This window comes from Microtus pennsylvanicus, chromosome 20 (assembly GCF_037038515.1).
Source record: "Microtus pennsylvanicus isolate mMicPen1 chromosome 20, mMicPen1.hap1, whole genome shotgun sequence".
NCBI classification, from domain to species: Eukaryota; Metazoa; Chordata; class Mammalia; order Rodentia; family Cricetidae; genus Microtus; species Microtus pennsylvanicus.
This window is the reverse complement of record NC_134598.1, coordinates 29,339,172-29,353,715: the sequence shown is the minus strand read 5'-3', so window position 1 is coordinate 29,353,715 and position 14,544 is coordinate 29,339,172. Positions and strand designations below refer to the sequence as shown.

Sequence of the window (14,544 nt, the reverse complement as noted above, 5' to 3'; positions counted from 1 at the left end):
AGTAACAGAACCTCTTGCAATAATGCTAAAGTGAAGACTATGGAGACAGTTAAGTTTTGACACCCCCTTGAAAACCGTCCCAAAGGCCTTCAGGCTTAAGTGATTCGGGATTGGAAGTCTTTATTTTCTAGGAAGTGAAGATCTGTGAACTACTGGTCTGTTCACAGAGGTCTTTAGCCAGCAGCACTGGGTTTTGGGGTTCTGCAAGTGTCTTTGTGGGCACTGATGGGAATTTATGAGCTAGTTGCAATATTTCAAAAAGCAAAATGGAAAAACACGCACAGATTAAACCAGACTTCCAGTATCTTTGCTTTGGGGCGTTGGAATCCTATCAGCTCTGCATGGTAGCACAGGCAGTGCCCGGGCTGGCAACTCTGAGATGTCCTTGATAAATAAAGCCTGGGAATGAGAATGGTTACTTAATAAACACAGTTTGTTGAACGGACAAAAGTCTTTCAAATATGGGATCCCAGGGAAGAGACATAATAAGGAGTGTTTCAATGTCAGAGGGAGCCTGCACAGAAGGCTGTGGAAGGTGGAGCAGGCAGTGGGAGGTTCAGATGGGACCATCCTATCGTGATCATTGGATATCAGCGGCTTTTCAAACTGCAAAGAGCAAAGTGGCCTTTTTAAGAGTACTTGATACTGTCGCCGCTACCCTGACTCAAAAAGCACATGAAGGACAGTCATTGCTCTCCTCCTGAAGAATGACTGCAAGAGAAGAGAGACGAGAAATGGGGGAAGGGGAAGGGCACCTGTGACATCCGTTACATAATCACCTTCCTCATGCGTAGTGTGTTCAGTGGGTCATGGGTCAAAGCTATCAGGCCAGGATAGTCATCATTCACAAGTTTGGAATTTGGTGTCATTTTGCATGGGCTTCAGAATTAGAGCAAATTTTGAGTTCTAGCCCCCTTGAAGATACACACAGACACACATATACATATTATATATGTATGTACAGGTATATCATTGATACACACATTATGTATTTGTATACATTATAAGTATATATATGCATCACATATGTATACATATACACATCATATATGTATACATGTATATCCATACATATGTATAATTTATATATACAAACATTTCTATATACACAAACGTTACACACACACATATACATACATACAATCTTCTGAAACTACTTAGCTGTTAAAAGCCTTAGACTTTTCATATGTAAGCTGAGTAAGAATTTTATTAACACATTCCATTAGTATTATTTATTACATCCATGTGTATACGCGTACACAACTCTGGGCATATATAGAAAGACCATACAAAGAAAGATGACTCATATATTCTAAGAACTCAATCTAAAATTGTGTTTCCTTTTATTAAAGATGGAGAAAACGTTGAAAGGACATGGCTTTTATTTCAGTAAGCAGAAACAAGAAAAACTAAAACATCCAGATAAATTAAGAGAGTATGTATAGAGGGGATGCTTGACATAGATTTCCTGGTTCATGAATGTGTATGAGACTGTGGCCTGATATTAACCCCGAGTTCCAAAGCCAGTCCCATTGGGCAAACTCATAAATGCATCTAACCATTCAGTGCCCATATAATAAATGTGTAAATTCAGTTACTTTGCTGATTATGAGCCCATTTGTGAGCACACACCCCCCCTCGAAAAATCTGGCACTGGAAATATAGCCAATAATAAAATTGTCTAAATGGATATTATTTCTCGCTTAGTTACTGATGACAGTTCGTACGGATTTTAATTCCATGTCCATGGCCCTCTGTAGGTTTCCTCAAAGCCTGCAGCGGTGTTTCAACGTGGTGGCTCAAAGTAAAAGCTTTGCCACTGGACAGTGACATACGTGAACTATGTCCTGCTCATAAGTCAGAAGCAATAAGAAGAATCTTCGCCTACCTCTTTCCCAGCGGTTAGGTAGATGTAGATGTCCTTTACAGGATGAGGAACGATCTTGTAGAACACAGGTGTTTCTTCTTTGATTTCATAAATCACCTCTGGACAATTTGAAGTCAAATTCTCCCCGAGCACGACCTTTTGATTTTCAGAAAGAAATATAATTTCTGTTTAGTATTCTGAATATCAGGACAGGAAGTGCCACAGCTTACCCCTGAAGTCACATCCTTCCCTACTCAAGCACCACTGGCCAGCACACCCCTACTCTGAAAAGCCCATCACTGGAAGGACAGCCAATCATCAACTTGATTAGCTGGGCGGTGGTGGCACCACACCTTTAATCCCAACACTCAGGAGGCAGGGGTGGCAGATCTCTGTGACTTTGAGGCTAGCCTGGTCTACAAAGAAAGTTTCAGGACAGCCAGAGCAGTTTAGACAGAAAAAGTCAGTCTTGAACAACTGAAAATAAAAATAAAATAAAATTGTCTAAATAAGTAATATTTATTGCTTCATATATATGTATAATATATATTATATGTATGTATATGTGTATGTGTGTATATATAACTAGGTGAGAGAACATATTCCTTAACCATCCTTTCATGACTATCTTTGACAAGGCTGACAATTCCAAGTACAGCGTACCTGTTTGGACAGGAGATAAAAGTCACCAAAACTTCACTGACAGTCACTCTTCAGTTCTGGGACAGTATTCTCACACATGGCAGCTTGTTTCCATAGTTTCTGACCAGACTTGGCTGGACCAGAAACCACAAGTAACACCTTCCTGAGTATCACACCAAGCGTGTGACCTTGAAGCCAAGGCACTGTCTGCTTAACATACATTTGCATGGGTTAATCTGTGGCTCCTCCACAGTTCCACAGAGTCATGCATTTTAAAGTAACCCCGACAAGTTCACTGGGATAGACAAGCGTGTATGTGTTTACATATAAAACAGATGCAGGTGTGAATCAGTATTCTGTAGTTTGGCGATTAAGACACCTGAGTGTCATTCATCTTCAGACAACAAACATTTACGGATCGCCTCTATGCTGGTTTGGGGTTTAGGAAAATAACGGTGAACACAATGGGCTGCGGGGCAGAGTAGATGAGGGGAAGAAATGCTCCCTCATGGAACGCACACTGCATGGGGGAGGGGGTGGAGGATGGATGGCAGCCTCCTCGATAAACCTGGACTAATATTTATACAATACTGATACAGGATTTCTGTCACCACTCTGCTAGCCAATTGAGAGGATTTAAGCCTGGATAACCCAGATGTATTTAATAGATCATGGTCCTTTGACCTCCCTAAGATTTACTGCACACGGCACTTAGTATGTTTATGCTTTCTGCAGTAAACAATAAACACTCCTGACAGCGATCTCTAAAGTCTCTAAAGGATGATGGGGTTCCGCAAGGACAATTCTATCCAGATTGTGATAACACTACTAAGCCAATAAACGCTACCCAAAGTTCAGTTTTGTACTACAAACTGCTCAGGATGATTCCAAGGGTCCCCTAGAGATGCCATCACCCCCTAGACATCAGGAAGTAATTTTAAGAACACGAGACCCACACATTCCCAAGAGATGGGATGGATGGATTTTGTTTTTCCACTGGGTTACAGATATTTGTCATCGTGTGTGTGTGTGTGTGTTTTGTGGTATGGTCAAAAAGGGGGGAATAGATATGATTTTTAAAAAGTAGATTACCGAATCTACTTTCAAAGTAAAAAAGCTACTTCTAGTTTTAAATAATTTACATTGGTATTGATTTTTGTATATTGATACAAATTTAAGGTTATTTTTGTTAACACTGTTATGCTACTACTAGTGTTTAAGATATGTTTTATATTGTTATGAATTTGAAGTTATTGTCCTTTATACTGTGCATCTGTTTCTATTTTTGCTTAAGGTATTACCTATATAGCTCAGACCTCTACAGCTTAATTATGCAATGTGAAATTTTAGTCCTTAAAAGCTATTTAGGATAATAAAGAAATACAGGTTAATAGTCACCCCCTAACTATAAAACTTGTATTCATGTTAGGTTTTCTAGGTATACAGAGATATATTCAGATAGGTAATCTTACTTCAAAGACCTACAGAATATGGCATTTAAAATGTTTAATAGCTTAGACTTTCCTTGACATGAGACATGTCTGCTCCTGGCAGCATGATCTACTTCTAATGAGAATGATGGGCATCAAAGAAATTACATATGGAGTCTGCTTTCTTTGAAGCCTAAACTAGCCATTAAGGCAAGAAACTGCCCTTGCCTAGACTGCTGACAATACACTGTCCAAACTGGACAAGCAGGACACAAAGAAAGGCAACTGTTGAACTTTGCAAAAACAGGGTAGTCGTTCAAATTTTCCTGCTTCTGAAAAAAGGCTGTGAGATATTCTAGGCATGTAAGTCAAAGGTGGATGTCCCAACATTGCTGAGGAACCTTGGGTAACTGTCCAGGCAACCAGCTGTTTCTGTCATCCCTCACACTTTTTGGAAGTTGCTTGCTTACACTTCCTGCTTACTCAGATAATATTTTCTTCTCAGGTCTTTGATGGAGTTGAAGACTCGACAGTTACAATTATAGTTCTCTGGAATCTTGGCAAAAAGGCATATATTAGGTATAAAACTTTTAACTCTTCAGGAGAGGATAGCTAATGGGGTAACCTCTATAAATTTGCCAATCACTTAGGGACTAGACATTGAGAATGTATTTCTCACTTTATAATTGTTCCAGTTATATGTAGTTTCATTTTCGTTAAGGTTATTACCTTTTCTTTCTTTTGGACAATGCTTGGTAATAATTCTTATTATATGTAGTTTTCCTGTGCTAGATTTAAGATCCTTCCTTCTTAATTAGACAGAAAAGGGGAAATGTTATGATAATTCCGTCACTGGTCCACTAGCCAATTGAGAGGAACGTTTGGTCCAAGAGGAAGGGTTTTCTTTGGGGATGGATGTGACCAAGGAAGAGGCACCCCTTTCCAAGCATAGAACAAGTGACAGAGGGTGTAAGCATCAGTTTGTGACTCAGTTCAGGTTCCCCATTTGTCTTTTAATATTTGTGTATAGATTTTTCTTGATAATAAATGTAAAGAAATAACATCAACAATTCAGTTGAAAGTAATGAGTGAGATAAGTTAAAGTGGAGAAGGAGAAAACAGGCTCATGGTAAGTTTTAAGGACAGTGACACTGATTCAAAATCCACAAGAGTCATTCAGGTTCTGGATGAAAATCGTCTTTTATTTTAATTTATTTTACGTGTGTGGGTCTTTTGTCTGCATGGATAGCTGGGCACCATATGTATTCCCTGTGCTCACAGAAGCCAGAAGCAGGCACTGGATCCCTTGGGACTAGAATTACAAACAGTTGTGAGCTACCATGTGGGTGCTGGGCATTGAACACGGGTCCTGCTGAACCATCTCTCCAGCTCGAAACTTGTTTGTTGGGGGATTTTCTGTGTTTTGTTTAAAGAGGCCCAGTCAGTGCAGAGTCCCTGGAGTAAGAGAGACCAGTATGGTGTGAGCAGAACAAGATGGAGAAGGGTGGTCATTGAAATAATGCGATAAAGGGGAGGGCATGGGTTCTTCCGCCTGTGTAGATCCCGCCTTTCCCTCTGCAGGGAGAGAAGAAGCCATGAGGACTTGGAACAGAAGTGTGACAGGCAATGAGGTAGGGCCCACGTGTGCAGAAAGTCAGATGAGACTGCGGATGGGGGCCTGGGTTAGACCTGGCTTTACCATTAAGCGGCTGGGCCACTTTGAACCAATGCCTTATTTAGCTTCCCAGACTACCATTTCCTCATCTATAAACTGGGACTAACAATGCCTTGCTTTGTAGGTTATGTTAAGAACCGAGTAAGAATCATGAGATACTTAACACGTAGTTGGTACCCAGTGGATAATAACCTATGGCTAGATTGCAAGTTCCCTTTGGGCAGGGACCAAGTTCTACCCATCCTCACATCTGTTTACCCACCCCGTGCAGTACTGTAAAAAGTGATGGCTTCAGCTTTCTTGCCAGTTGGAAGACATCCAGATAGATCACCTAAATTCACACTTTTATCAAAAGCGTTCAACTATTTTTCTGTGTGTTGCGGGGCAGGGTGAGGGTGTGGGTATGTGAGTATGGAGGTCAACGGACAACTTGTAGGAGACGGCTCTTTCCTTCCACTATGTGGGTCCCAGGCATTGAACTCAGGTTGCCAGATTTAGCAGCAAGCTCTCTTTACCCCTTGCGCCATCTCATAGACCCAATGCTCACCTTTCAACCAACGTGGATGTTTGTCATATGGTGTATGTGTATTGAAAAGAAAAAAAAATCAACACCTAAGATTCATTTTGGACAAAGCCACGTTCACGTATCTATTGAACAGTAACATGCCTATCCCAGCATACCCTACGGCACCTTGGCAATTGCCATTTCATTGTTAGTTCTTTATCAGCAGAGCACAGGGAGCGGCTTCCTGTACCCATCAACTCCTGGTACCGCTTCCGAGTCCCCAGTAGATTTGGTGCAGCTAATCGCCAGATTACTCAGCAAAGGCGGCGGCAGCTCAGTCAAAGTCAATCTCGCTAACCAAATATACTAAACGTTACTCTTTAGAAATCCCCCATTCAAATAGCAGCAGTGAGGTCTCAGAGAAGTGAGGAAGAACTGTGGCTCAGGGGAAGCGGCTCCAGACCCGCGCTTTGCAAGGTGGTAGCCACTGACCACACAGGGCTGTTTAAATTCAACTGAAATTTCAATTTCACCCTCTGTCTGGCCGTATTTCAAGGACTCAGGAGTCACCCATAGCTAGTGTTGCTGTACTGGCAAGTGCAGTTGTGAAATATTTCTGTCGGCATAGAAAGTCCTCAACAAGGCTGCCCTTACAGAAAAGAGGTAAGTGGCTGGAACCAAGGGGGTGGGCACTGAGCCCGTAAGTGGTCAACTTGCCAGGACTGGCCTAACTCATAACCAACTCATAAGTGACCCTGTGACTGAGCTCAGAATTTAAACAGCTGTCGTGGTTCTGGAAAGGGTGATTTAGAAGTAAAGAGAGGAAGCTTCTTAGATCACAACAAAAAGGCAGACAGAAAGATGCTCGCGTAAGCCTCAGGAACGGTTGCTGCTTCGGTCCTGCTTCAGGAAGACATCCCATCAAGTACATCCCTCCCTCGGGAAGGCCCCCATGTCACTTTCTCAATATTAAACACTCCACCAGAGCCAAATCAAATCTTCCATGATAACATCCACATAGCTGAGGAAGAAGTCACAGAGTAAGCTAAGTGACAGCAAAGCAAACAGGCAAACCCACAACGGGAGTCACTGTAGGACCCAGAACCTGGCTTTTCAGTAAGACAGCGGGAAAGATTACTGTGTGCAGGTGTGTGTGAATGTGTGCCAATGTGTGCGTGTGTATGTGAGTGTGCCAAGTATGAATGGGTGCCAATGTGTGTGTGCACATGTGTGTGCCAGTGTGCATGTGTGTATGTACGTATGTGTGTGAATGTGTGCCAATGTGTGTGCACATGTGTGTGCCAGTGTGCATGTGTGTATGTACGTATGTGTGTGAATGTGTGTGTGCGTGTGTGTGCGCATGTGTGTGTGTCTCTCGGAGGGGCTGCTTTAGGTAAGGGGCAACCAAATGTGTTCCAGACACCAATTTGAACCAAATAATTTGAAGTGTATCTTTAATCAATTGTGAAATTTCAGCCACATTCAGTAGATAATCCTAAGAAATTACAGATAATTTTGTGAACTGTGATAATGACATTATAGTCACAGTTGGGAACATGATAATAATTTTTTCGGGGAGGCATAATGAAATACATTGGGGTAAATGTCATAGTGTCTCCAATTTGCTTTAAAATAAGAAGAGACATAAAATAATTTAGAAAAGACTCCATCACTCATCTGTGCTCGGTGAGTCGAGAGCCGCGCTGCAGCTTTGGCAGGGTCTCGTGCCATCGACTCCCGCAACACAGCTGGTGTAGATAGGAGGGGTGGGACACAAAGCTGTTTCCTTGACACCTTGAAGATGAGGCACCAGCATCCTTCAACATTCCCAATTAGGACAGGGAAGCCTTTCTTTCTAAAAAAATAAAACCAACAAGGTCGCCAGTATGCTTTGCTAGGTTTACCGATAATTTCCTAAACAATCTCCCCTCGGCACGGCCTGCTCGCCATCGATGCTGGGTGTGAACAGGCACGTGTCCAGGATGGTGGAATTCAGATCCATCTAGAAGAGAATCTAGCATCAATCATGAAAATTATGAAGCATGTGTTCTTGGACCCTGAAGTCTCTCTCTGTGTGTTAACATATGTCCATTGTAGCGCCCTGTTAGAAGTAAAACCCTAAAACTACCTAAATATCAATAATAGGGAATTATACTAAACAACAATAGTGCAAAAAAAAAAACCCAAATTGGGTTATGTAAACAGTAGTGTGAAAACAAGCATACTCTTCAGCCACCAAAATAACTAGAGGGCGCTTTTGTTGTTCATATAGTTTTTAACATGTCACAGTAAACATATATTCATGCAAATATAACTGTTTCAACATACATATGTATAATGTGTTATATGTTCAACAAAAATGTGGGGGAGGAAAGGTTAGCCCCATTTTGCTTGTAGGTATCTGTAAGCTCTTGTTAGAAAACTGCCCATGAAACTTCTCTTATTGGTTACACTGGGAATCTGGAATGGGAAGTTAGGAACGAATGGTTTCCATTGTTTATATACTCCCTCAGTTCTTGAGGGTCTTAAACGATGTCCGTGTGTTATCTTTAGGAATAAAGACACGATATGAAGACCTCAACCTAAAGCCAGCCATAATGAACCTTATAAAAGAGAAAATGGGAAGTACACTTGAACGCATTGGCACAGGAGACCACTTCCTAGATATAACCCCAGCAGCACAGACACTGAGAGAAACAATTAATAAATGGGACCTCCTGAAACTGAAAAGCTTCTGTAAGCAAAGGACATGGTCAACAAGACAAAACAACAGCCTACTGAATAGGAAAAAAAATCTTCACTAACCCAACATCAGACAGAAGTCTCATCTCCAAAATATACAAAGAACTCAAGAAATTGGTCATCAAAAAAAAACAAACAAACAATCCAATTAAAAAAATGGAGTACAGACCTAAACAGAGAACTCTCAACAGAGGAATCTAAAATGGTTGAAAGACACTTAAGGAAATGTTCAACATCCTTAGTCATCAGAGAAACGCAAATCAAAACAACTCTGAGATTCCATCTTACACCTGTAAGAATGGCCAAGATCAGAAACACTGATGATAACTTATGGTGGAGAGGTTGTGGGGTAAAGGGAACACTCTTGCACTGATGGTGAGAATGCAAGCTGGTACAGCCCCTTCGGATGTCAGTGTGGCGATTTCTCAGAAAATTAGGAAACAACCTTTCTCAAGACCCAGTAATACCACTTTTGGGTATATATCTAAAGGGTGTTCAATCGTGCCACAAGGACATGTGCTCAACTATGTTCATAGCAGCATTGTTTGTCATAGCCAGAACTGGAAACAACCTAAATGCCCCTCAACTGAAGAATGGATAAGGAAAACGTGGTATATTTATACAATGGCGTACTACACAACAGAAAAAAATAACAACATATTGAATTTTGCAGGCAAATGGATGGAGCTAGAAAACATCATTTTGAGTGAGGTAACAGACACAGAAAGACAATTATCACATGTACTCACTCATAAGTGGTTTTTAAACGTAAAGCAAAGAAAACAAGCCCACAAATCACAATCCCAGAGAACCTACACAACAATGAGGACCCTAAGAGAGACATACATAGATCTAATCTACATGGGTAGTAGAAAAGAGAAGATCCCTGAGTAAATTGGAACATGGGGATGTTGGGAGAGGGCTGAAGAGGGGGAGGGGAGGGGAGAGGCAGGGAGGGGAGCAGAGAAAAATGCAGAGCTCAATAAAAATCAAAAAAAAAAAGAAAGAAAGACACAAGGTTAGGTATGGTGGCACAGACCATTAATTCCAGCATTAGAGAGGCAGATCTTCGAAGTTTGAGGCTAGCCTAGTCTACATAGGGCATTCCAGGCCAACCAGGACTATACAGTGAGATTCTGTCTCAAAAATAAAAATAAATAAATAAACTTAAAGTGTAATAATTTTTGAAAAAAAAACCCTGCTCTTCTTTTGGCCAGATTATGCAAACAACAACCTTTCACACAGTAGACAGAGAAAGAACGGGAAGTTTTCATTTTTCTTCCAAAGATCCCACATGCACTACAGGAAGAGGCCGGGACATCCGCTTGGGCCGTCCTCAGTCTCCTCTCTCAGCGATCAGCACACGATTCTCCCGACATCTCCCAGCCCAGCCAGGCCAGGGGTCCAGGGGGACCTCAGAGACTTCCAATTGCAGAGTTCGGGAGGATATCTATGCAGAGAGAAGAAACCACAGAGACGAGAGTAAGGGAGACATTCCCCTTGTGCCTCTGGAAAAAAAGGAAGGGGCTCAGAGGAGCCGTGCAGGAAGCAACCGTGAGTCACAGAGACCCCAAATGGGTAGAATTTTGCATAAGACAAACTTATCCAATTCACACAACACTCTGCTAGGGCATGATGCGGATTTTTATTTATTGCTTCCAGCATACGACCTTAATATAGATCTAATCTGAAGTCACTCTGTGCCTCCTCTGTGGATATTCTCACATCCTCCTCACCATCTAGCCTGACCTCCTCTGAGGAGCTCTCCTGGCTCTCCTGCCTCTCCACTGGGCCCACTGTCTTTCTCCATCCCTCTTGGCTTCTTCTCTGGATGACATGACTTTAGCCTTGGGTAATTAACTTGCTTGATTTCTGCCTTTGCTCTCCCTACACACTCAGCAGACTTCTCTCTTTGGCTAACTTTCGTAGCTCCTGTTTTGAGATAGGTGTCTCACTACGCAACCCTGGCTGTCTTGGAACTCCCTCTGAATACCGGCTGACCTCTGACTCACAGAGATCCTCCTGCCTCTGCCTCCCAAGTGCTAGGATTAACGTACACAGCTCTTTTGAATCACCTTCGTATCCAGAACAGTGCCTGGTATAGAACAGGCTGCAGGAAAATATTAAATGAAATGCTACTCTCTTGGCGTTCAAGATTTTGTAAGGCTCATCACATTCTTCCAGCCAAGGCCTGTGTAGAAAACAAATGTTCCCTGATGGAGAATTTCAGTTCATATCAACATGCTGTTTCTCTTGACATCTTCCTGAAGCCGCATGGTAGGCTATTAACTAGCCCTGGGATTTTTTTGCATGCGAAAAAAAAAAAAATCCCAGCCATGCTGCTAAAATCAAACAAGCAGAGATTTCCACACCACACAGTCACAGGACAGCTCCGTGCCACACAGTCAAGATGAAGAAGAGAAGGGGGGGGGGCAACTAAGCAAAACACTATTTCTTTGTTCCTTTCTGAATGTTGTGAGATGGAAAAGCCATGTCCAAGAAGCTAAGATGTCTTAAGCCAAACTTTTCTTATTTCTCCTCCTCTGAAGAAGAACTGAGCTTATCTGTAGAAGGGTAAATGAGCCAATTGTCTTGTTTATTCTTCCAATCAAAAAGTTTTTGAGAAACACTGGGAAGGAAACGGCCCTACACACACAAAGCAATTATCTAATGCTGTGTTGTGGGCCTTTGTAGTTAGGAATGATACTGCTAACGCGTGAAGATGCTGGGTCTCTCTCTCTCATTTCCAGTCTACTTGGTTCCCAATATGTAGTTAGGGAAGTACAAAGTCCACGGTCTGAACTCTGAATTCCAGACTTGAGTATTACTTGAGAGTCACCGTTCCAAGTCAGGGAGCCCCCAGACTCAAGAGCCCGACGGTGTGAAATGGAGTGAACTTAAAATAAGCTTCCTATGACATTCTACACAGCCAACCACGGAGCCCATTTCAAACTTGACACTTCCTGTGGTTTCTACTATCTGGTCCATTACCTTTGCTCAGCCCTCCCCTCCCCCCACCAGCTCCAGGCCTGTCACAGGTTTTTTTTTTCTCTTCTTCTTCTATTTTTACATTCTGTGGGAGTACTGTAAAATATTACATTTTTAAAACTTTCTCTTATGTTCGCTTGAGAACCTTAATAGCCAGAACTCCAGCAAGATTCTTCGGGAATTTCTAGCTGAATGCTGGAATTGACTTGATTTGACTCCGTGGTCTGGAAAAATGAAGAGTCATTTGTAGGAACAGAGTATGGTCGGTACGGGCAGCCTCGCCAGTTCCGGTGCAGCAAACGAGAGATACCCTTTTGCTGTTTATGCGGGCAGAGAGAATGACACAGCTTCCTGTACCTGGAACCCTACCTCAGCACCAAGGAAGTTGGGAAACCCTAGTTCTCCTATCTGGGGGTCATTCAAACAATATGAGCACAGAATGTTTACTGGGGAAAAGCCAAGTTCTACTGGGGGTGCAGAGGTCACTGGCAGCCCTAAGAAGAGGGGGCTCATCCCTCAGCTGCCAGAAACAGTCGTCCCCAAATAGGAAAACACTGGAAAACACAGAAACCATAGCCCCTTCTCAGAAAACCTCAAACGCTGGAGTCTTGGAATCGGCCCAGACACCTCAATATCAGACAGAAAAGTTCACAGCTCGTCCCAAGCACTCTGTCAAGCTCTACAGATCACGTTTAAACTGTAAATGCAGTATGGCTAGATGATAAAAGCTTGGACTCTAGGGACAGATCTTTCCCCGTTTAAATCACCTTGAACGGGCTACCTAACGCCCTAAAGCCCCAGGATTTCTCGCCGATGAAGTGGGGATGGCCACGGTATTGACTCGTAAGGATTAAGTGAATTAACCCATGCAGATGCCGATTCAGGAGGGAGGCGCATAGTCAGAGCTCAGAAATGCTGGCTATTATTATTTCTCACCGGCTACCTCTACCTTCTTATCTTTTTTGCTTGGAAGAAAGGTTAATGGGCATGCAGAAAGTCACCAATTTCAAATTTCATAAATTTCATGCATATCCCCTTATTACTTATTGTACCGCCTGGAGAAGCTCAAACTCTTCCACTCTGCCCTTGAGATAAGGAGAATATTCTACAGGCCCAGAGTCAGCCCAAAGGAATCCGAATCACATGGCAGACTCTTCCACAGTTGGGGAACGCGACGGCATGTGTTCCTACGACGGCATACCCCGTGTGACACATGCCATGTGGATTTCCAAACACTGAGTTCAGAGTCGGCACACTCTTCCGCCAATTTCAGTGGAGATGCTGACTACATTTTAAAAAAAAAAAATTGGAGAGGATGCAGAATGGGGAAACGATGGGGGCGGGGTGGGCATGACTTGCTGCGTGACCACAAAACACCTGCTGAGAAATTGGTAGGGTAGGACCTGCGAGTTCCACATTTCTTCAGTTTCCCTACAATTTTTCAAAGGCAGAAGGAGGGCAATAAAGACACTGGCAAACCATAAAGTCTCCAGGTTTTTCACGGTTCGTCGCTGAAATATTACCTCTGGAAGTAGTGCCGTCTTCCTGGAGTAGCAGGGCCGGTTTGAGGTGGGGGGAGCTCTAAAGACTTTTTTTTTAAAAAAAAATTTTTTTGATCCAGTATCTAGGCACAAGTTCAAAACTGTGTTCCCGCATAACAGAACATGATAGAGCTATTTAAAAATACTGTTTACAAAGGGTTTGCGGCAGCATCTTAATAGAAGCCTCTTTGCTCGTTAGCTGAAGGAGAGAAGGATGCAGAACTGGATAGGGGCTGACCTCAACTATGCAAAAAAAGAATCCAAAATGCTGACAGCGGTTGTCTCTATATGACGCAATTAAGGATCATTTTTTCTTTGCCTTCCTTTCCGTCCCAACCCCCCAACCCTGCAACTCTCTACGTGAGACTACAGTTCTTTCACAAACAGGAAAAAAAGAGATCATTTAAATAGCATGAGGTTTAAAATGGCACCAAATTATATTAAAACTCCATGAGGTTTGCAGAGATTTAAGAAGTCGGGTCTTTGCTGGCAGTGGCAAAAACAGCAACTGGCTGCCGGATGCCAGCCTCACACTCAGCCAGGCATATACTACGGTGCCTGGCACATGTCAAAATGCCTTCGCCTCTTGATCACTGCGAAACTGATGAGTCAGGCTGTGGGAGATCCAAGCCCTTTCTTCTCCCTCTCCTCCCACTGTCTGCAGCAGGATGGGCTTTGTTTTCTTTTTTTGGTTTCTTTTTTTTGGGCGGGGGGGGGGTGGCACTCATTAGTACTTCCACATTACGGCTCAGAAGCCGAGCATGTGTCTGCCTCTCTGTGTTCATCTTCTCTAACAGTTCCGGAGACAAGTGTGACAAGACAGAAGTGAGGTGCTTCTGAATAGAGGAATCTAGGGGTTATCTATGCCCAAACCTGTCTTTTTGTGGGGCAGGAGGTTCTCTCAAGTAATTTCAATGGCTACAGCCAAGAATCTGCACATGGGGTACAAGAGGGAGTCTAAAGAAAACTCCCATACTGGTCATTGTGTGGGGCTTTCACCCCTTACAACCTCCTGCTTTGGGAGGGAACTATCCCAGGAGACAGAGTCGGGGCAGGGTGGGGGTTGATCCTCAAGAAGTAAACCAGGGTCAGGTGAGAGGTCCCCTCAACCACAGGAACCCCAGTAGGACTGGGATCCCTCCAACACACTCTCT

The 14,544-nt window shown here is 42.9% G+C and overlaps 1 protein-coding gene across 2 annotated transcripts in view; it reads right to left on the bottom strand.

The window, feature by feature from the left end:
* Plxnc1 (plexin C1) overlaps window positions 1-14,544 on the bottom strand; it is a 148,993-nt gene that overhangs the window by 108,949 nt on the left and 25,500 nt on the right. For both annotated transcript variants that reach the window (XM_075954505.1, XM_075954506.1), the window contains exon 3: window positions 1,889-2,023. In XM_075954505.1, coding sequence (XP_075810620.1) covers window positions 1,889-2,023 — 135 coding nt within the window. The remainder of the gene's footprint in view (window positions 1-1,888; window positions 2,024-14,544) is intronic.